Source organism: Chinchilla lanigera, unplaced genomic scaffold (assembly GCF_000276665.1).
Source record: "Chinchilla lanigera isolate Chin_1 unplaced genomic scaffold, ChiLan1.0 scaffold00112, whole genome shotgun sequence".
Classification (NCBI taxonomy): domain Eukaryota; kingdom Metazoa; phylum Chordata; class Mammalia; order Rodentia; family Chinchillidae; genus Chinchilla; species Chinchilla lanigera.
The window spans coordinates 1509903-1534214 of NW_004955513.1; the positions used below are offsets into that span (position 1 = coordinate 1509903).

Genomic DNA, 24312 nt, shown 5'->3' on the forward strand with positions numbered 1-24312 from the left:
AGTGGTTCAAAAATAGTATTCTTTCCCACAAAAAAAAAAAAAAAAAAAAAAAAAAAAATCAGAACAAAGAAAGTTATCACACCAACAGCTATCTCCAAACCCAGAGCTACCATACCCATGTGGGAAGGAAGATGGTAATATTAAAAAACACCATAACACAGCCAGGCAAAACTCTGAATGTTGGGACTCCAGGGTGTTTCAGTCTGCAACTGTTATTTCCTCTGAATTCTCCACAGCCTCTAGTAGACAATGAGCACACAGCAGGTACTCAATGGATAATCAGTCAGTATATAATCATGTTATGATGGGCTCTATATCAAGACGTTTTCAAAGCCTTCCAAATAAATTCTAAGAACCTAAATTTCTTGAACATAATTTCCCATGCCATGGGCCTCAATCTTTTTTGTCCTTGCTCTTCACTAAAGGGGATACACAGATAGCAAGTAAGTATGTTGTTGAAACCACAAGGAGGCATCACTACAGACCTACTAGAGCACTGCACCTTAAAAACAAGGAGCACAACAAGTGCTGGGGAGGGCGTGGAGCAATGGAACTCTCACATCCTGCCTGAGGGGATATAAAGGGACACAACTTCTTCAGAAACTGGTTTGGCAATTTTTTTTAAAAAGTTTAACATATGTCTGCCAAATGACCTAGATATTGTACATACAGACTAAATGAGTGCATGTCTATACAAAGACCTGTATGTGAATGTTCATACTGGCTTTACTTGCAATAGCCAAAGCAACCCAAACATCCATTAACAGATGAATGGAAAAACAAACTGTGGAAAATCTATTCAATGGAATAATTATGCAGCAATAAAAAAGAAATTACGTACTGATATATATAAAAATACGGATAAATCCCAAAATGATTACATGGAGTAAAACATACAGATTATTTTTAAAAGAGTATATGCTAAATAATTCCATTTATATAAACTTCTAGGAAATGCAAACTAATCTATAATGGCAAAAATTGGATCAGTAGTTGCTTGCAGAAGGGGTGAGAGGGATAATAAAGGAGCATGAAGCTATATTCAGGCAAAAAATATGTTCGTTATTTTGATTATGGTGAGTAAAGGGATAGTTTTGCAGGCATATAAGTATGTTACTTTAGATACATGCAATTTAAATATTGCCCTTTTTGTGACCCTCAATAAAGCAATTGAAACATACAGCTATAAAGAAAAAAGAATACATACCAGATCTGTAATAACCTGCATACTTCTAATTTACATATATACATTTTAAAGTGTCCGTAACAGCAATGCAACATGCTTAGGCAAAGATACTAATTTAACTAGAAGGACCTAACCACTCACATAAAGTAAGAATGTATTTTAAGGAAAAAAGTAAAGCACAACTCTTCTTTATCTGTGATCACAAGCTAAAACCTAGGTAGGAAAATGGTATGGAACTGATGCTGGACATATTCGGAGATCTGAGGAAGCAGCAAAGTTCGGACCCATCTCCTTCTGAGTGTTAAGTTCCAGCAGGTTTCTACTTTTAGCAAAGCTTTACTTCAAGAGAGATCTCCAGACACCTCCAACCCTGGAGGGCTCCTTGCACCTCTGCAAGGCAGGTGTCCTGAATCTCACCAGCGATCAGGACTTCTCCTGAAAGTGGGTTAACAACAGTCCCAAAGAGCCCACTGTAGTTTTCTGATGTACAGCCTTCCTGCGACTCTGGGACTCCCTACAGAAATAAGCAGAATCTAAGCTGAAAATGGGTCCTTTTTTTAGACAGGGCTTCACTGTGTAGTTCATGCTGGTCTTGAACTCACTTTGTAGCCCCGGCTGAGCTCAAACTCATGGTGATCCTCCTGCCTCAGCCTCCTGAGTGCTAGGATTACAAACACGTGCCACCACGCCCAGCTTCATGTTTTATTATTAAGAATCCTTAAGTGTCTGCCAGACTGGTGCCACCTGATGAAAATCCATTCTTCCCTGAAAGACTCGAGCTAAGAGTCAAAGCCACCTCCCACTCAAGCCTGGCCTCACGCCACTGAGGTCACTGTACCTGTGAGCAATCTTCTGCGTAGGTGAACAGAGGAACTGACGCATTGCTTCCTGGTCACTGGTAACTCTAACTAGAGACTTTTGGGTTGAAATCTGAGTTACTGATAGCCTACATAGCAGGGAGAGAGAAAAGGAAACACATCAGGAGCCCCCCAAAATGACCCTGCATTCCAGGAAAGAACATAAGATTTTTTTAAAAAGGAGTTTCACTTACAACCAGTATTAGTTGGGAATGGCATGGTGTAAAATATTAATAATCCTAAAGCTCTCTTTGTTATGCAAAAAGGGATTTTAAAAAAAAGAATCCAGCCTCTGTCTGATGAGCTATACTAGCAACCACCCATTTCTGTTCTTCCTTTGCCCAGTAATAGCCAGAGTGATGTAATAACCACAGCAGACAGCTGTCTTCCTGGATAAAATCACCTTGTAAGGAGAAATGCAATTAAAGGGTGCAATGAAATACCAGTTTTAAACTGATTCTGCAGGCTGCCACATTCGACCTAGTGCTTAAAGGCTGGTTTTCTATTTTATGTGATTTCTCTTTGATTCAGTATCTCTGGAAGACAGTGCATTTTAAATGTTGGTCTATGGCACAATGCGTCTGAGACAAACACAGGACAGGGTCAGCTGGGAGTGAGGCGAGGACCAGCGCCAGACGGTGAAGGTCAAAAGTATCTCTGAGGTCAGGCTGGGTGGCACAGGACAGGGCAAGGCTGGGCAGTGAGGCTCCGTCACCAGCTCCTCCCGTCTCCCTCCATGACCCTGCAGAATCCGTCCACTCTCCAGACTTTTCCTACCAGCCCGGCACTGCTGACCACCAAAGCTCTACTGCCTTAACTACAAGCAAGTTCCTGACTCAGATTTTTAAAAACATTTTATCACAAAGAGTCTAAGCTACAGCAGTCCATCCTCCCCTAAGATTTGCTTCCTGTTGTTTTGGCTGTCTGTAGTCAATCTTGGTCTGGAAACATTTTCAAATTGACTGCTGAAATGTCACAGGTTTGTGTTCATGTAATAATGACCCCAAAGTACAAAAGAGTAGTTATGCTGACAACCTAAATATGCCAAAGAGAAGTTTCCTTTAAGTGCAAAAGCGAAAGTTCTCAATTTAATAAGGAATGAAAAAATGTATGTTGAGGTTGTCAACATCTACAGTATGATAAGAATGAGTCTCGTCTGTAAAACTGAAGAAAAAAGAAATTCATGCTAATTTTGCTATTAATCTGTTGTTAGTCTCTTACTATGGGTAATTTATGAATTAAACTATCATAGATATGTACATATCTAAAAACATACCGTTTATAGGGCTCAGGACAAGCTATGATTTCAGTCATCCAGAACACGCCTCCTAAAGACAAGGGGGAATTAATGCATACATAGAAGTACACAAAACAGTGTACTGCCTCTATAATACTATCACAGTATAGTGCAGTGGTAACCCTACCCATCAACAGCACAATGTTCTCATTATCCAGTTTCAATAATTTTAATCATACTCTCCCTACCCAACACTTTTGGGAAGAGGAGCCTGGAGTACTTTATTTATTTTATTTTATTTTATTTTCTCGTCTTTTTGAGACAGGGTTTCACTATGCAGTTCAGGCTGGCCTTGAACTCACTTTATAGACCAGGTGGGCCTTGAACTCACAGCAATCCTCCTGCCTCAGCTTCCCAAATGCTGGGATTACAGGCATGCATCACTACGCCTGGCCTTTGGAGTACTTTCAAGTAAATCTCGTCTGTATAGCATCCCACCCAAGGTTCAAGGGCACCTCACACTGCAGATACTTCTGGTGGAACTTATATCCTCTGCTTATGTGTGATACTTTTTGTACCTTTAGATTGCTAGCTTGATCAAGCATGTACCTTGCCTGTGAGGAGTCATAAAAAACATGATCAGTGTGAAAAGTACACACACACACACACACACACACACACACACACACAATCAGGGGATCAGGCAGCAGGAACCAAAAGTCCACACAGAGGGCAAAGATGGGATTCTAGCCACAGGCCAGCACATCTGAGCATGGGAGAATCCAAGGAGACCCCTGGCTAGCTAGAGCAGGGGAGTAAAGGTCTCCTGTCCATCTAAAGTGTTCCAACTCCGGAAAGCTATGGATTACAGTCTATGGCCATTAGCAGAACTAAATATGGTTCTCTCAAGGGGAGAAAAGTAGCTTTTACAACACATATGCTAATGAAGTACAATGATATAGAGCATTTAAAACAAAATGTCCCTATATTTATTCTCCATAGACAGATTTTTGCATTAATATTTATGAGGATTTCTCGTTTATTTCTCCCAGAGACTTTTCTCCTGCCCAAAGAGAGCGGGTAAAAAATAAGTAACACGAACCAATTATCTTTTAAACAGCTACAAAGGACTATCTTATTTATCTGCAACCTGCCACTTGATTAATCTTCCTAATATACCACTTTCCACACATCAGCCCCTGCTCACGAGCCCCTGGGGCCTGCTCCCCCAGTGGCGGCACACTGCGAGGCCTCTGCCTAGCTTTTGGGCCCTGCACTCTGTTAAAGGCTCCAAAACAACTCTTCATCCTCCCTTGGCAGGGAGGCTCCCGCTGGGGACAGGCCTGCACTTTGTCTGTCCACAGGCACCCAGCTCCCAGCCACTTGAATACTTAACACTTCTGCTTCCAATTCACCTCCAGCCCCAAGCACTGTGACCAGCCTCATCAGCCGGGGGAGCCACAGAGAAAGGAGCAGTCTCCAGGACTTGGGTTTTCAGCCACCAGTGTATGATGCAGGGCCAGGCAGAAAGGTGCTGCAGGCCCTGGCCCTTGGGGCTTTTGGTCCAGGGGTGACACAGGCAGAGAGGGGAGAAGGGAGGGCGGAGGCATAGAACTGAAGCCCGACAAAAGTAAGGAAGAGGAGGAAGGGTGCTTGCTGCCCAGACATCAAATCACATTTTTCCTTCCCTCTTAGGGACGGACTCAGAGATACACTTTCCTCTTCGACCTGCCCAGAGCACGGACATCAACACACCAGGGAGGACATTTTAACAACTATTACTGGCATGTCTTTCCCAGGCCTTCAAATGGGAAACTCTTAACAAGCAATGAGGACAAAGCAGCACTGGAGCTCGGACCCGAGGGAAGTCTATTTGGCACCCTCGGCCTTGGAAAACACACAGGTGTGAACAGCAGTAAGAGGCCAAGGGAGAATGAAATTGTGCCTGGGCAGTTAAACTTTTACAATCCAATTAGCCATGCCTGGGCTCTTCTCTGTCGGAGGCTGAGCACACAGACTGCCTTCAAGGAGCTCTGCAAACCAAAGCTGACCACGTGGGACTTCTTCCGGTCCCTGTGCCAAGATAGCCCTTCACCAGCTGCAATTACAAATCTTCAACAAGGTAGGTATGGTATAGGTCCTACCAATTTTGTAATTTTTACACATACACTGGCTGAAACTAACAGACTGAAAATTATTCTGTGGCCAAAATGGAGATTTCAGATTCCTACAGAGGCAAGCCTTGCTATTGGAACGTTCCACTCAAGCTCAGCACGGTGGGGCTGGGGATTTAGCTCAGCGGCACAGTGCTTGCCTGGCAAGCGCAAGGTCATGAGTTCGTTTCCCGGTACCAGAAAAAAAAAAAACAAAACAACAACAAAAAAAAACTCAGCACGGTGAGTCGGTACAGAGTGTTTTGAGGTAGGACTAGTACTGTATCCCTCACCGCGCCTGGAGACAATGCTACCCTTGCAGGAGAAAGGGAAAGAAGCACTGAGTCAGATGCTTACACGTGAGTGATGTTAATAAATGAGCCTGGTAGTGGCGGTTATTGGAAACTGATCTCTTCCTTATTAATATGGTCCCGCAATGGAGAGAAAAGATCTCTCCATGTTCTAGAATGCAAACAATGTTTTAATCTTTAATTATATTCTCAATTTTGGCTCTTCTGGAGAGCTACAGCCACCTAGGCCTAGGATTATTTCTTTATTACACAGCCTCTCTGTGGTATTTAATGAATATTGTTACTTTAATACTTGCCAGTAGGGGAAAGAAGGACTTAGTGAATTTCCACTCAAGTTTTGACAACTTTTTACAAAACTCGGAAACTCATACTGCACAGTTCTGTCTCCTTTGTGGGACAGCAGCACAGCTCAGTCTGAGTCTGTCTGGGAACAGGCTGTCCTCTTGCTAAGGTGCCTCTGGAAGGGGGATTTAGCGGATGAAGCTCCGCATTTCTAAGGCTCCAGGCATCAAACCAATCACGATGCTCCTCATTCATGATTTATTCACTGATACGTTGCTCAGGGGCAAGCTGAGCAAATCCAATAAACGGAGTTGCTAGGTATGGTTATGCAAGGCTCATATTACCATCGATGTTGGTTAATTCATTACAAGCTAATCAGCCATATACCAAATTCTGCCCTCCACAATGTATAAAGACTGTCAGGAGGATAAACGCCCAATAATCACTAAGAAAATCAAGTCCCTGCAAGGGGACCTTTTAACTGTCACCGAATCAGTGGTGTCCATGTCAGGATTCTTTTGAAGGAACTGCAGAAGCCTGGAGTCTCATACCTCTGTGGCTGAGGAAAAACTCCTTAGAAAGGCCTCAAAAATCAGTAAGAGAAGCATTACTGATGTGACAGCTAGAAAGCTGTAGCAGGAGACTGCTGGGTTGGTGTGGGTCACCCTGGCCAGAACCTGCTGTGCTTGGCTGAACATCAATGACCCTGATAAGCTCTCTCCTCATTCGTCACTCACACAGAGGACAGACGGATGTTGCTGCTCTGCTGTCGTGACTTCTGGGAGTTTTACATTAAGCAAAAGATAACAGGAGCCTCTGCCTTTCAAGAACAGAGCAGCGCGCCCCACACATCTTGGAAAGAGTCCAATCATCTGTACAAGCAGCACGTGTCACTGCAAGTCGATGATCTTGGGAATTAGTGTGCAAAGCAGTGGCGGAAGATGTGCCGAAGCAGGGCCATGCTGAAGGCAATCTTGTTCCAATGGGGATCCCAGGGGTGGGAGTGCCGTGTCATTATCCCTGCTACCTCCCGAGGCGGTGGTGCTTCTTTCCAGCCGCACTTGTCACAGTACGCTGTCTTTGCCGTGCTACTGATGCTGCTCTAACACGAGATAGGTCATCCAGCAACCAGAGTGCGAAGAGAAGGCGTTGCTCTCTTAAAGCATCAGACAATATTGAAACAGTTTTGAGATGTGGAGGAGATGCCACCGACAGGCTCCACGGAAGGTGAAAGGATGCTACTTGGCAGCAACATGGAACGAACCACTGGTACATGCAACATAAATGACACTCAGAAGCAGCCTGGTAAGTGAAGGAAACGGAAGGGAGTAAGAAATTCTACATGATTCCACTTCTGTAAAGTTTTAGAGACAAAAAGTGCAGGTACAGGTACAGAGGCTGCAATGGTGACCACCGGGGTAGTAGAGAACCTGCAGGTAAGAAGCCAACTCTTGTGAAGCGTTCTGCTCTCAAGAGGGGAGATGAGTCTTCTCACAGGAGGTAGCTGTCACAGGAGGTAGTTGTGTCCTGGAGGGAAGGGACCAGGAGAAGGGACACCCGCAGTAAGGAGAGGGAACAAAGACAGATGAGCACTGCGGAGAAGGAAGGGCTGGGCCTGCACTACAGGCACAGCACAGTCAGCTGCTGCCCAGTGACCACAGAGACGGGAGCCCAGGAAAAGAAGTGGGCCCTTAATGTGGCAGGCAGGACCTCTTCGTAAAACTGCCTTCTGGGGGATAGGGTAGCATTTTAGAATGATTTTTCCCCCTCAAACCTAAATGAGACCTAGGTGTGCAGCACCTTCTACCTCTGCTGCCACAGAAAGCCAGCACCTCCTTAGCTACTGAGACCAGGAGTCACGGGCCATTCAACCTGGACACACGGATCCAATCAACAGCCCATGTTCACTTGGAAACATGCCAAGACCTGTGCTGGGAAGTCAAGGCTGCTCTCTAAGACAGAGAGAGCACCAGCAGGCACAGGTTCATGTGACCAATACTAAATGCACAAATAGCCCGAACGAGACAGCACTGCCCGGCTGACCTCGTCCTCTGAGAGGCAAGCCAGCAGTCCCGACCCAGCAACGAGATGCAGCCTCTTCATGGAAAGATGGTACCTGTGCTGCAGAGACGGAGTGAACACTGGGGCGCCATGGAAGGAAGGCCGAGCTTCCCACCACGGGTGAGAGATCTTTCGGCATGGACATCTTCATCTCCTTAAGAGCTTCTTTGGAAGGGGAGAAAATACGAATCATTAATCCCACGAATTGCTCATCCTATAGAACTCAGGAGGGAACTGGAGTCTTCAAAGACTAGTACAGTTCAAGCCAACTGCATCTGAAAAACAAACGCATTGTACAAATCTGTGCTCTTGCCACACCTGTGGTCTCAGTACAGCTGGGCGGAGCCAGGGCAGAGGTGCGTGGGGCAGCAGCCCCAGCCCCTCACCGGCTTCCGCCACTGTTCAGAAACAAGCCTGTCCTTGGAATCCCGGAGGCCCATGCAAAAAAGCATCGCGCTCTCCTGACAAAAGGACTCACTCCTCACAGCTGGCAGGGGAGGAACCCTCATACTCGGCCTCTCAGGCACCGGAGGACCATGTAGATCACCAGGACAGGCACTCGCTGCTGCCACGTCCTGCTACTTGCTTGTTCCCATCTCTGCTCAGAGCTTCCGGAAAGCCTTGATGATGTGCTCACTCCGAGTTCCCAGCACGTGCACGAAGCTAAGCCCCTGCAGGCTTCTGTGAGTATTTACTGCGGAAATCAGCGAACCAGGCCAGCCTTCTCCTGTGCAACCTGTCTTCCTTCTGGTAACTGGGTGATTTCAAGACATGTCTGCAGTCTCTGATGCTTCTGCCTTCAGAAAAGAGAGCCTGTTCGCTCCCCACGACTTCATTTCCAATGAAGACGATGGGGTAAAGTGACGCTGTGCTGTCCGAGGCCAGGTCAAGCCTTTGGCTCTCACTCCCTTAGGCTGCTGAGAGCAGCCAGCCGCCATCTCATGAGGACGCTCAGGCAGCTGAGAGAGGCCTCCTGCCATGGCCATCACCAGCCGGCCTGCGTACCGAGTGCCTGGAAGCCGAGCTTCAGGCCCCAGCAGAGCCCTCAGATGACTGGGGGCTGCCCACCATCTCCCTGCAACTGATGGGAGACTGACGGAGAGCCACCCAGACAGGCCACTCCCAGACCCCTGCCCACAGACCCTAAGACAGGGTGCTACTGAAAACACTTGGTCGGAGGGCCACTTGTTCTGTAGCACTCGTTCATTAACGGCAACCTTGGAGGATTTGGCTGTTTTAGAAGAGATTCAGAGGATTTCCTTAATGACAAACTTAATTTATGGTCATGTCATGTTTATAATAAAAAATTTTTATGAACAGGATTCTGGTGTGGAATACAACAGTAACATCACTATTAATATGTAAACTCAAATATTCCATACATCAAATTATGCGGCCTTGCGATAACAACTGCTTTCAATAATGTTAGGGGATAATGCAAAACAATAATCCTTTTAAGAGGTTTGTTTTTAAGAATTATATACTACATCTCTATGGGGAAAAAGTCTAGAATGAATGATAGCCATCAAAATATTAACAGTGCCTTTCTCGGGGTGATGCTATTTTTGTTATCTTTGTTGTTTTACTGCTAGATTTATTTTTTAACTTTAAAAAACTTTCATAAAGTTTGTATAAAATTAGGTCAGTACCTATGTTGTATTTCTGGTCAACATCAAACAATGAGTGCCACATAACAGGTACTCAATAAAAATGCAGAGCAAGTCTGCGCTACGGATCCTGCCTCCTGGACAGCAGCTCTAAAAGGGGATTCCAGGATAATGTGAGCCCAAAAAGCTCAATGATGTGAAAAGGCAGCAGTCAATTTTTGCAGGAAATAGGTTGCTAAATATAGGAAATCATTTTGTTGTTGTATTCTTGGGACTCACTAACCATTTTCCCCTTTGAAACTAAGTATTTTGAGTGATTTATTATAAATTTATAATGACAGTTGTGAACACCTCTCTTTCTTCCCTTGGCACCAGAACAAAGTCTGTTGATTGCCTTGGTGCTCAGAATAGTTTCTCAGAGTCCTCATAATAGCCTGTCACCTGTAAACAGGTTTCCAGCCAATGCAAATTAACAAATGGCGAACAGATGGACTAAGAACTGACTTTTGTCAAGAGAGAGTTAGCAACAAACACTTTTCAGCTCCAGTCTTATGGGACCATCAGAGAGTCTCTCACTTCTCGTCAACCACCTTGCCTCAGCAGACAATGCACACAGGGAAGACGACAGGGTACAAGGCCCAGCAGACTGGAGGAGCTGAACTTCACGGCGCACAGAGTCACCACACCAGCACGTGACAACAACAGAGTACCGTTCCTTAAGAAGCTTTCCGTTTCTCAATCCACTGCTTTTCAAAAAACATGGCGCTTGTGCATGCATGCAGCATGCAAAAACAACTTATCAGGGGTGGGCTGGCTGCATTTGTGCTGTGTGGGAAGCAAGTGTGAGCTGGGAAGGAACCCTGAAGGTCATAGAAATTGTGGCAGAAGAGCCCCCACCAGTGGGAGAAAGGGCCCACAGGAACCAGTCTTGGGGGTTCCCACTTCCTGCCCCCCTTTCCCCGCAGTCTCAGCCTCAAGTCACCTCCTCATGGAGGCCTCTCTGGCTGCTGCCCTATCGAAGCAGGTTCTCTGCCCTCCTTGCCAATGCTTATCTATTTCCCAGCATTCACCGTAACTGGCGAGTACGGTATTGACTTATTGAAGTTTTCCCCCTGCCTTTCCCCTCTACTACGAAAGTGCCAGGAAGATGTGACCCTGCCCACCTTGCTCATGGCTGTAGTCTCAGAACCTGGAACTGCCCAGCACATACGGTAGTAGGCACGGTAAGTATGTGCTAACCTAACAAAACGAATGAGATCTTCAGCAAAAAGAAACAATCAGATCTCATACGCAAATGCTCTTTCTGGCAAGAAATGTAAAACTGCAGTTTGCAAACAGGCATATAAATAAAAGTGAGCACGAGAGCAGTACAGGCTAGGTGATGTGTCTGAAAGCCAAGTTCAGCCCCTGGGAGGACGGGCCCTGTGGGGAGTGTGCACATGGACAGAAAAGCTGTCAGAAGGCACCGGAAGGCTCACACTTCTGTCTCCTATCACTGGATGAGTCTTGACACACACCTACTAGGTCTGCTACAAAACAACTTAACAGGGAAATAACCAATCACGGCACAGGTAAAGGAATATTACACAGCAACAAAAAAGAACAAACAGCCTGGATGAACCTAACAGATACTATGTTGAGTGAAAGAAAAAGGTGATATACCATTCTGGGGTTGTAGATCAGGGGCAGAACATGTGCTTAGCATGCACAAGGCCCTGAATTTAATGCACAACACAAAACAAATCAAGAAACAGACAACAAAAAAAAACCGATACAAATAATGACTTACTGCATGGTTTATATCAAGTTCAAGGACAGGCAATAATGTTTCAGGAAGTTATAACAGTGTTAGGTGTGGAGAAGAAGGTAGCACAGGTGCAGACTGGGAACAAGATGGGCCTGTAGGACTGTGGAAGTGGTGGGTACCTGCGTGCACTTGTGTGTGAAAAAGGCATCAGGCTGTATGTTCTAGGACTCTCAGTGTGACTCTCACTGTATCTGGGATTGCTCCTGGTGGGACAAAGAAGAGTGTACATATCACTAATTACATGCACCAAGCCAGCTGCTCGTGGGCCTATCCCTGGTGGACTTCCTAGGTCATCTGCAGCTTTCCAAGTGTGCTCTTCAGCTGCCTCCCTGGCAGAAGAAAGACCACTACCGCATGTTCTGCCAACTTCGGAATAGTGATAATAAATATTAAGCTATGTGACATATAAAACTCCTACCACACGGGAAAGTCACATATTAGCTGCATTATAGCTGCTTTATAAACATGCACGTAAATGATGACACCATCACACTCGATTTCTTTTGCTACTAGACTCCTTTTTAAAAGAAACACGACTTTCTGCGAGCCCAAAGCAAGCATGAATGAGCGTCCAGCCGGGATGAAACTGCGTTTGCAAACCCGTCACTCACTGAGGTGGCAGGACGAGGGTGGTGGGCTGAGCCTTTGGTCTCCGCTTGGCTGACACTCCCATCTGATTCGCAGAGCGCTTCAGCGACTGCTGATTCAAAAGGCCAGATGCAAGACCTGCGTGGTACTGCAACTGCAGGGAAGGAAAGGGGAAGACGATGCTTGTAAAAGTGGGACAAAAGGCCTCCAGCTATCAAGACTTGACAATTTTACCGTCACAATATTTTAAGTAATTTCAAATACAGCTACTAACGTGCTTCAAAAATTGATTCATACAGAGGTAACCGGGTAAACAGAAACATGAGTAAAGTTGCTCATCACAATATTACCCACCAATGAAACGGATCAAGATCGAAATGTCCAACAATGAACTGGGAAAGTGGTTAAAGTATGAAAATAATTTTAAACCATTTTGTTGAATTAAAAACAGTTGTGCTATAAGCAGAGAGACATTTAAAAAGAGGTTCTAAAGACTAGCAGAATTTGGGTAAGTTTTACCTTTCTTTCCTTTTGTAGTATTGGGAATTGAACCCAGGGTCTTTGCACTAAGCTACATTCACAGCCCTTTTACAGTTTTTGTTTTATTTTGTTCTGTATTTTAAGACACTCTCTAAGACACGCAAGTGCCCATGCTGGGCTTGAACTTGGCAATGGAGGTGTGCACTACCACACCTACCTACTTTCTTCATTTTTCACTATCATTCATACGTTTCGTGGCAATGGTTTTAATACTAATGTCCTTTTCTAAGAAAGATCCACAGGCTTTCCGCAGAGACAAAGCTCTGAGAGCTCTTGCAACAGTCATGTCTTGCTTATAATAAAACCCACAAAACTCAGTCTATGGTAGCAAGTAAGGACAACACAGCTAGTCATATGAACTCAAATACACCAGAAGTCAGTGCTGAGAAGCGCCAGGCTACCTTTCTCAAGGATGAAGGTCTGAATGTCAACCCTAAGAACAAGCTCATTCGTATCTGACAAGGCATATAAATGGATACAGGCTCGCTGAAGAGGACTGGTGGAGAAATCTATTTCATTTCTACTTACACGCAAGTGGAACCATAATGGGTGGGCTGCATCTTTGCAGACAGCTCCACGCCAGCATTCTTTGTTTTATTCCTGAACAAACTGCTGAGCTTTGAAGTTACTTAGGACAGATCATTTTACTTTTACCGTATTTTAACTTCTCTGTTGGAAAAGAGAAATGACACTGTCTAACTCTAAACCAAACAAGACTTTAAAAATGTCCACTTGGAGCTACAGTTTGGGTAAAATATAATGCACATGTTCTGAGTGTCCAGTCTGATGAATTCTGAGAAAAGGCATACATCTGTGTGACCAGCACTCCAACCAAGATACAGAAGTTTCCACCACTGCAGAAACTGCCCCACGCCCCAATGCTGTCAACCCTCCCATTTTGATTTAAAAATAACTACTGATTCTCACTCACTGCCAAATATAGTATACTATATATCCAACCTAATATATGACATTGACTTTTACCTCGGTTTTAATCCTACGCTTTTTGTATTTCAGATCTAAGAGCTGTCGTCAATCTCTCCACAATAAAATCAGCCTTTAAAGGTATCCCGATTTCGAACAGATGTAAATAAAACACTCAGATGTACAAATGCCAAGCTAAGAATCTGGACTGAGACCGTTTATAACATCTAATGTTTCCTCCTCTTTCAAACATACATGGTGGTGCACACCTATAATCCCAGGACTCAGGAGCCTGAGGCAGAAGGATCACTGTGAGTTTGAGGCCAACCTGGACTACAAAGTGAGTTCAAGGCCAGCCTTGAACTACATAGCGAGACCCTACCTCAAAAAAAAAAAAAAAAAAGCCAAAAAACTATACATTTAGAATTAACTAAACATACAAATCAATTTCTTTTCAAAATGCTCTTCCAAGACATAGATTTTCTTTGCCAAATCAGCTACACTGTAGCTGGTGGTAATGAAACTGGTGACTACCACATATAACAGGCTAGGGCCTGGATGCAAAGGGTAATAAGGTTCTGAAAAATAAATGGCCTCACCTAAAGCCACAGGACTGCGCACAAATAGAAAGTGAGAAAAACAAAGCCAGTTGAAATGATCTGCTCCTTGCAAGTGGCTATAAAAATAAAGATATGCAGTGACCCAGTAAGACTGGAATGTCTGTGTTGGGAGCATCTGCATTGCTTCTGAACAGGCTCTTGATTTACTTGGTCGATTTGCTGTGGGAGCCTATGGCCGCACAATACAAGACAAAGATATATCGCCTTCATAATAGAAACAGAGCTCTTCTCAGGGTGGAAAAGGGGGGCATAATTTGGCTCTAACAACTCATCTTAGACCAATGAATTTTGCTCAAATTTGGTTTTCTCCTACAGATTTGTTAAATGGGAAATCAATGGAAGCAAGGGACAGTACAAGTTTGAAAGACAATGTTTCAAAATGTCAGCTGCTTGGGTTTCGATCTTCCCCACCAGAATTTGCAATGAGTGCAATATGCATGGGGCTTTATGGAATTAAAAGGGAAGACAGCTTGGCAGGGGCCCCTCCTGGCTCAAGGAATCAGCTCTCCTTTTGGCTCTCCTTCCCTGTCCATGCAAGCTCAGCCATTCCAGCCCTGCTGACTCTTTGAGAGGCAGAGTCCTGCTAATGATGCACAGTGGCAGGGGGGATTTTGCCCACCTGGCATCATTTGGACCATTTGCTCAAATAAACAAAAATCCACACAGTACAAGTGCATGCTAACTGCTGCCTCCTCTTCTAGAGTTCCTGTGAACCCTTTACTATCTTGGATGCTCTCAACATACAGTGCAGCTCTATGAGCACATGTAGGCGGAAGGACTCCTCTTCTCCCAAACAAAATCTGCCCTTGCAAGCTGACTCATAATGATTAAGTGACATTTGTTAATCATATATACGGATCCCAGTTTCCAGGAACACGGCTCTGACTGTCAAGATCTATAAGCGGCCCATTAAATATTAACTGAACCACCTTTATAATGGGAGAAAAGGTCAAAGTTAATAAAACTGACAGGCAGCTCCTGTCCAACTGGATTTATACATTATTTAAGCACCAAACACTCCATTCCATGAAACACAGTTTAGATATGAAAAGACTCTTGGAAAATGTTCACTCAGCCAATGGCTCTAAAACAGCAGAAGGAATTTCAGAGAGAATCCACAAATTAACATTAAGAACATATCACTCCACAAAATACTGCCATAAGTTTTCAACTACAGAATCTGTAATATTTTCTATAAAAATGTATTTCAATAAACATACTCCTCTCCAAATGTCTGTGGCATGGAAACAACTTTATTTAAAAAAGCAACTTCTCAAAATTCTAATGTGGTTTTCCTATCCAAGATCATTTCTTCACTAACCAGCAAGAACAAAATGAAAGAGGAAGAGAAACAAAACAATCTAGTCTTTTAACTTTCACCTTATACCTAAGGGGATGGGAGTGTTTCTGCGGCGTGTGGGGAAAAGGGGTCTTCACTGACCACAGAGCTGCCATTCCATGGGAACGGCCATCCTGGGTTTCCTTTAGTTACATTTTTGCTATCTATTCATTTCAGCCTTCTCTTTTCCATGACTGACCTAGGATTTTTCTGAGTTCTCAATTTAAAGCCTTTTCTAATCAATTAAACCCACTAATTATCTTCACATCCAGGAAAATTTCAATAACTCATAAAGATATGAGGAAAAGACCAATGTAAAATTTGGAAAAGCTTGATTTGCTAAATATTTTTGAGAGTAATGTTTACTGATACTACACATGTGCAAAGCCCCAAATGCTGTCAGGCAGGGTTCTGGTAACCAATGCGAAGACTCAGGGCCTCTGTCCACCTCCTCTTGGGACATGTGCTCCTGGCCTTGACTAGTACAAGAGCTGCATGTCTTACCCATCTCTCTTCCCTCCGTAGAAGGCACGTATTATACTTGTTAAAACAACCCACCAACTCTTAACACTGGTTCCTCCAGTTCTCTAAAAGTGTTAGGAGAGTTTATGGCTTCGCCGTAAAGTAGGAAAGGAATTCCTCAGCCAGAGTCATAGACTTAACAAAACTTCCTCCCTTGGATAGCAGGTCTTTGCAGAATCGTCTTCAAAAAGTCTGAACTACTGGGGTCAAAGGCTGATTAACATAACTAGGATTACAAATAATATACTGAGAATAAATGACGTGGAAGAAAATAAGAATAGGACTCAGATGTGAAGTTTCTAACTTAAATCTTGAGCTCACAACATCAAATGATCACTGATTTGATTAGTTCTCCAGTTGCTTGATGTCTTCCATATTGTTCTGAATACCTCTACCTGCTCCTAAATAGATAAAAGAAATGAAGGCCTTACAATGACCTTCCCTGTGAGAAAAAAACAGAAGGAAATGAAACACATCATGTTCAGTCACCCACAAAGCCAGTGGTGTTCGATTAGGCCTGGTCCTTCCACACTGCGCTGCATGCTGCGACCTCTGGGGCCCACCCTATGTATCACTTCTCTGGCCATGCCACATGGCCTGGGTCCCACTTCAGGAAAATCTGACATTCAACAATCTCCAGACTTACAAGCCAGATCAATCAAGATTTGATTCTGGCTTCTATAAAAATCATTAAAAATCATTATTTCCTTCTCAAGGATTCACCAAAGTCTTCTCTAAGGGGGAGGGGAAGTGCTCTTCTGACCTTAAAGTATGACTCACTTTATTTTAAAATTCACTTTATGAGTACATTTCTAAGAACACCAGCAAGACATAGTGGTATGGCCAGTAACCAAAACCAGGGACAAGGAACAGGACAGAACTAAGCTGTAATAAGCTGGGCCACCTTAGACCTCGGGGCCCATGGAACAGGCAGGACACCTGGGAAACCCATCATCCCTGCCATCATTTTCCCTTCTCCAAGTGCACAGCTGCTGCCATCCTGGGACGTGCACCCAAAAGGGGCAGCTTGTGCTACCTCTCGCTCCAAGTGTGAAGCAGGGCACCCAAAGACACTTTTTAGGAGCATGTGTACCTGGTTATCGACTGCTCTGTGCTCCCTACAATGCACACTGCGTATAGCAGCTGCTAATGCGTCTGTCAACTGACAGGCAGACTGGCAGGTTAGCAAGACTACTGTGGGCTGGCCTGGCACTGTCGCCAATCTAGAGACCAGATCGGGTCCATGTGACTGTCCTTTCAAAGGCACACACACTGCTTTGCAGGTGCTCATCGTCATGACAGAGCCATGAAGGACACCTCTTATTCCAGCTCCCCAAAGGCCACTATTCTGAGCCCTTGTGCCTGAGTCCTATGGACTGCACTCAGTTACTTGGAATCACAGAATCCTAACATCAGAGAAGCCAACTCCACCTGTGCCCAATCCCATCCACAGGAGAGGAGACTCTAGACCCCAGGGGACACACAGGTGAGCGGGAGACAGGCCAGCCAGGGCTCACCTAGCATAGGAGGAAGTGGTGGTAATTATTCCCACTCCCGTAAGGAAACCTGTCCCTGTCCCTCCTTCACAGGGAACTGCACGCACAAAGGAGAAGCAGCGTTAGCAGCATCACCACGCAGCTCCTGAGTGTGCCCTGCACTGGCCTCTTTTAAGCGCTGAGATACTGCATGTTTTTCCTTCCCACTGGTCCCAGGGATGTGTGAGGCAGTGAGTCTGAAGAAGTCTGAAGCCCCATTGTTTTAGGGTCATAACATCCATCATTAAACGCCTCAGAGAAAAGAAATTAAAAAACCAGAGAAACTTCAATATTGTCAGAAAATCTAGATTCTACACTCAGCAGCAACATATTTAACCTTTTTAGTAGCTTTGATGCCGCTCCCTAGCTATGTTCCATGAAGGGACAATTGTAGTACTGCCTAATGGCTAATCTGTTTTTACTGAAGAATTCTCTCTGGGACTGCCCCCACAGATCACTGACTGAAATGGCACCTGGCTGGCTCAAGCTCACTGGAAATCCTTCTGAGGAGCAACACAGCATGCCAAAACCCACAGCCACAGTCTAAGAACACACAACCTGGACTGGCCATACCACACATGCCTGGGTCCAGTCACACCCCTAGGGCTGGGACGTTCATCTGCAGCAGCATGGGGGTGGGGAAGCCACAGGGAGGAATGCTAAACTGAGACCCTCACACAGTCACATTTCTCCAAACCATTACACTGCAACTGGAACCAAGGGGTGTGCAAAACCAGAGACACTTTGTCACCACTTTGAGTTGCAAAGACCTTTGCCCCTCATTATTGAAATACATTTTGTTTCCAGCTAATGAGAAAGAGCTGTGTATTCTGATAAACCTCTGGTTCTTCTTCTGAGCACAACTCTGAGCAAAAACACAGGCAAGCTTCCCTCCTGTGATCTGTGCAAAGGAAAACAGCTACAGAAGAAAACATAAATCTAAGTGTTTTGCTTGGGTTTTAATCTAAGTATCAGATAATGATATTAGCTTTTTTCCTTCTTTTATCTCTTAACTTCTTTCAAATAGCCAGCCAATAGTTAAAACACAAACAAAAACCTTACAGTTGAGCTTTTATGGGTAAATAATCTTACTACTTGATCAAAATGGTATCAATAACCATAAGAGGGAGGCCTCCAATTTATTTGCCTATTTGCTCTCTCTTGGGAAGCTGGGATTCAGGCCTTCAATTAGTATGAAAGCAGAACACCACATCAGGGCTGTGCTTCCTGCTCAACTATGGCATTGTTTATGTGCTAAATGTCATGTGGGCTTGTTTTCTTCCTACATATTAATCCTCAGATGTTCAAACTTCAAAAGCTATCACAGAAGTAGACAGGATGGACAGCAGCCTTTTTCTTTCTAAATAGCCGCAATGTTTTGGGTAGGGTAGAATTGCGCCACTGGAACTTCCCAGAGCTCACACCTTTATTAAGAGGTCTTTCTCCACAACTGCTCTGCTTTACACTACAGCTGTGTCCACGCTAGCATACTTGCAAGTTGCCAGTCAGCTAGGAGACATATCACTCATGCATCGCAAGATTCACTAACAACTGCCAATGTGGCTAAACACGAAGGAGCACCCATCGGAGGGACATCTGCAAAGGCGGAGAGAGAAAAGATTCAAGAACATGGTAAGAAAAGATGAGCAGCAAACACTAAGTGGAAAGCAAACAAAGGTGCCTAAGAACTGGTATTTCATTGCCCCCCCCCTTTAACCACACCTCTCATGTCACTGCAGGTGCCTCACAAGGCCTCAGAGAACAATGCACAGGGTCACAAAGAAAGATCATGTTGGATAGCTTCCTGGCACTGTGGGCCTAATCCCCAGTGCCACAGTATCTGGCCCTTGGAAGGAATTAGGGTTAGATGTCATCAGGGGAAAGCCCCTAAGAAAGGATTCATGCACTTACTAGAAAAGGAAGAGACCAGAGTTCTCCCTCTCCACAGGGTAAGGATACGACACAAAGGTGGCCAGCTATAGAACTGCTCGAGGGCCTCACCTGACACCAAACCTACTGGTACTTAGGCCTTAGCCTCCAAAACTGTAAGAAATAAAGGTTGTTTGAGCCATTCAGTCTACTAGGTTATGTTACAGCAGGAAGGCACACAGCCATTTAAGATGTGGAGAGGAAACAGAAATGAGTCAAGGCAAAATCTGACAGTAGTGCAGTAGTGAGAGCACGGTAACACTGCGCTGAAGGGCAGCAGCAGTGAGTGACAATACCAGGCGGGCTGTCCAGCCACCTGCTACAGGAAGAGGTCCATTATCAGGTCAGCCATCACGGTCTCATGCCAGCTAAGCTTGAACCACCCCAGATGCTTATCCGTTTACACCCTTCAGTTCTGCACCCAAGAAAACACAGAATGAGCATTTGACCCTTCTCTGTTACTGGCCAAAGACAGAAGTAGCAGGGAAGAATGGCATATCCAGAATTACTTCCATCCTGCCAGAAGTGCACAATTTTAGTTTCTAAATGAATACTCAAAGGCCTGGATCAACAGTCTACAAAGCAAGGCCAGAAGTATGTCCAAGGTCCCATCTAACACTGAATTGCTATATTATAGATTTCTCTATGAAAACACAGCCTCAGCTTGACTTCCTACTGTAACACTCAACGGTGGTGGAATTACACGTATGAAATGCAAGGATTTTACCAATTAGGCAGTTAGTGAGGAGGTTGAGAAGCGTCCTCACAATAGCCTGTGTCTGATTCCAAATCTAATGCTATGTTAGGGCTCTGACAGGTACTCAAATGTGGATCAACACAGAGAACCGTATTTGTTTTTCTCCCCAAATAGCCATAGCTGAGGCATGGGGAAAAACTGATATTCCACATAATACATCTTTTCTGGCTATTTTCCCCCAAAGAAAGTAGAGGTTTTTCAACTAAGGAATGAGTACAATGAAAAACACTGGACACTTTTATATGTCAACACTAGACACCCAGTTCTAAGCACTGGCCATTTCCAAGGTATATAAACTAGTAAACATGTTTTTTTTAAAATTACCAATCTGATAAAAATAATGATTAGATTATTAAAAGCATCTTCATTTACAGGTAATGTGAAGCAGGGCTGCTCCTTGGGAGAGAAAAATGAGTGCACCTGGCTCTAGTGCACGCAGGGATCCCTGGAGAGGTTACCAAACTCCCCTTCCTCTCGTCCACAAAATGCCTTGTCTTAAGCAACATTTTCGCTGCCAGAAGATGTGCCCCACTAGCTTCCCAGCCTTCCCTCAAACACCAGTGGTGTGCTGGGGTGGGGAGCAGCTGCAGAGGCGGGACCTGATCAACTCCCCCAAGTCCCCTGCCAAGGAAGAAGGAAAGGGGGTGCAGCAGAAACTGAAGATACATGCGTAACCTCCATGTAGAAAACTAAAGACAACAAGAGTGGAGGTCAGCAGACAGCTGCTTCGTTAGGAGGCATGCGAGACCAGGGGCCCGGAAAGAGCAGAAAGCACAGGGGAAGTACTTTCTCCTTGGTTGTTTTTAACAGCATTCTCTCTGGAAAAGGGGAAGGTGAGGTCTAGGAGGAGGCGATGCTCTCTCTCCTTTGCACTCTGCCGTGACACGGCACAGGCTGAGCCCTGGGGACAGTGTGGCCTCACTGCAGTCAGACAGCAGCTCTGCAAGCTGGGTTCTCGGTGTTGCTTCTCCCTCCTGAGCCTGCTTCTTCTGATCAGGCCAATGAGTAATTTCAGGTGCATCTGGTAAGGACAGAGTGCTTTTTACATTTACTGAGCACATCCCCAAGGCAGACTGTGAGGGGTCTTCTTATCCATCAACTCCATGGAGGGACGCACTGAGGAAAGCAGAATGGCTACTGTCGGAATTAAGTGATATAATGAGTACAAAAGCCGCAAGCCCAGGCCCTGCACTGCAAGGCGGCAAGACAAGAGTCATTCTTGTGACTTTCTGAAGTGACCATGCCTGGAAATCCCCTCCTCCAATCAATGTGGTGCGCGATCACCTCTTAATCAAATGCCATCACCCTAAGCATTTCAGACAATACGTTCGTCAGTGTAATACAAAGGAGGAAACGCAGGCACCAGGCTGTTCTAAGCAAGGAGCTGCAGCGAGAAGGATGCGCGATGCAGAACTCTTCTCCCATAACTGAGGGAGATAGTCTATCACTCAGAGATGTCCCCTGGCTGATCCTGAGTAAAACCCTCAACAAAATTCAGAAGACTAATTCATTTGCAGGAAAATGGATGCACTTTGAGACCATACTGTTAAATGAAATAAATCAGACAGATGCTTAAACACTGCATGGTTTCTCTTCATGAGAAACCCAAATAAAGAGCAAAACAAAAGGTAATAGTAGGAAGACAGAGCTTTCTCAAACGGGAAGGGGATCAAGAGATGGAGGGAGAAGAAGGAAGTGGAGAGAAAAAGGAAGAAAAAGGAATTAAAATGTGTTATGTACATGTACCAACTCCATAGAGGAAATGCAAATATTGCATATTGTAAACATGGACTAATAAAATTTTAAAAATCAGTAAACAACAAAAAAAAGAACAACTGCACAAGCCTTGCAGAAATCTTGTCAGCATGCTAAGTGAATGGCAACTCACAGGATCAGCTGGGGGGCTTCTAACGTACTCTGGCAACTGTTCCTTTCAATCTACACCAGCCCAAGTGCCCGGGATGTTGGCTCAACTCTGATGCATTACACCAGCAAGTTAAGGAGTATTTTGTATGCACCTAACAGTCCTCAGCGCTGAAAGGTCAACATTTTTCTCCAGACACCCATAGTACTGGTCTCTCTCTGCTTTCTGTTGGTCTGAGTACTGTCTGTGACTGTCTACACAGGAAGTATAAGGAAAGGCAGGTAGCTGTCAGCCTATGGGGTAGGATTTTTCCCATATAATAATATAGGGCTATGAGATTCCCCTTGGACAAAAAAAAGCCAAAGTCATACATACAAACCATGGGAATGTTTCTGGTTTAAAACAAACAACAGATCAGAGTGAATCTCCTACAGATCAACTAACTCATCAGGCAGAGATTTCTACTGTGCTTAAGTAAGACTGCAGGTGTGTAGTCAACTGAATATAAACCAAAGGCCTCTACTAGCCCAACTGTGTGAAGGCAGGTGAGTTACTCAACTTCCTGAAGCTCATTCTCTTACCGGGGGTAATACAGCACTACTCAATACTACCTGATCGCTTTAGAAGGCAGGGCTCATATGCAGGCGCTTGGAGTTACTGAGGAGTAAGGACATGGAAAGTGCTAAGCAGTGGCTGGCACAGAGCACACCCTCAAAGCTTGTCTGCCAGGACTATGTAAAAAGCCCTGTGTGCTGAGTCATCACAAGGAAGCCAGTGACCGGGGCAGAGGGCCTTGCTTCCTACTAAGGACCTCAGAAGGGATGAACCTGAGAGGGTCTGGGAAGGGAAACAGGGAGAGCTACACTGCGAAAGACGTGAGTCCTGGACCCAAGTTACTTCCTCAGATGAGGCTCTGCAGCCCAGTGCACTTTGTAAACACAGTTGTGGAGAACAAGCCAAGCAACCAAAATGCACAGCAACAGCAGGCAGGAGCAATAGTCCCAAAGGCACTTTAACAACATGTTGGTAGAAGAGCTCAGACATGGCAAGGAGCCTTCCCTGAGCCCTGGAGTGAGAAGACAAGAGTGGTGCTGCGTTTGTACACAACATCTAAACAGAAGCCTTTCCCTCTCCGTGCTAGGTACACAGGGAACAAAGAATCAAAGCTTGCCCAAGCCAGTCTGCTGTGTTCCAGAGGCTCCGCACTTACAGGGTTGACCACCACACGTGATAGCACAGGACTCCGGACCCACCCTCTGGCGCCACACACGCCAGGGGCCCCAACGGGCTCACAGAGGGCCTAGGTGGGAATTCAGCAACTGCCACCATGAACAGGGTACTCGATGGGTGCAGAATGGAGACGTGGACAACTACATACAGAAACACCCCTAACTTTTAGGAGGTCGAGATCAGCCTAGAATGTGTGCTCCTGGGAGCAGATATTTCCTCTGAGCTTCACTGCTAAATCCTCATTATCTACAATGGTAGGTGGCCTAACAATAGAAAGAACTGTAACAATAGCATTAGCTGGGGTATACACAGGCACTAGTCTAAACCATTTAATCCCGGAATTAACCTGTATGACTACCTTATAAGGCAGGTGCTCCTAGTACCACCCCTCCTTCACTGACGAGGACACTGACAGATGTTAAGTGGCAGGGCCAAGAATGGAGTGTGGACAGCCTGCCTCTGGGGTTCAGATGAACCATCCAGAACTTAGCATGAGCTCAACAAATACTTTTAAATAAATGAGTACATGAATGCTCAACTAGTGGGAGAGAGCCAGAGGAGACATGAAGGAAACCTCAAAGTACGGTAGGAACTTGAGTTCTGAGTTATCTTTGGGTGTACATAACGTCCCCAAAACAAGGCAGGCACAGCAAGGACCCAATGCTCCCTTGTTGCCCGAGAGGTGTCTTCAATGAGCAGCCACACTCAGGTCATCCAGTTTGGAAGGAACTGTCGTGAGACTCTGGGGGGACATAGGGGAACAGGACAGGTGTCCACAACTCGGCCACTTGGAAGATAGGGACATGGCTCTCTGCCATCCAGCAAACAGCTGCAGGGTCGCTGGCCACAGTCCTTACTTGGGTTCCTGGCCTCAACCACATCTTCAGCTCCACACCAACCAGCCGCCTTTGCTCTCTCCCAGGACGCTCTGCCTGGTGCTGAGGGGTGTGAGTGTGGACCTTT

The 24312-nt window shown here is 45.2% G+C and overlaps 1 protein-coding gene across 1 annotated transcript in view; it reads right to left on the reverse strand.

The window, feature by feature from the left end:
• The window catches only part of LOC102025827 (mediator of RNA polymerase II transcription subunit 27), a 120587-nt gene that overhangs the window by 47595 nt on the left and 48680 nt on the right, over positions 1-24312 (reverse strand). Inside the window, exon 3 of the mRNA XM_013506710.1 lies at positions 12113-12243. Within this exon, the coding sequence (XP_013362164.1) occupies positions 12113-12243 (131 nt within the window). The remainder of the gene's footprint in view (positions 1-12112; positions 12244-24312) is intronic.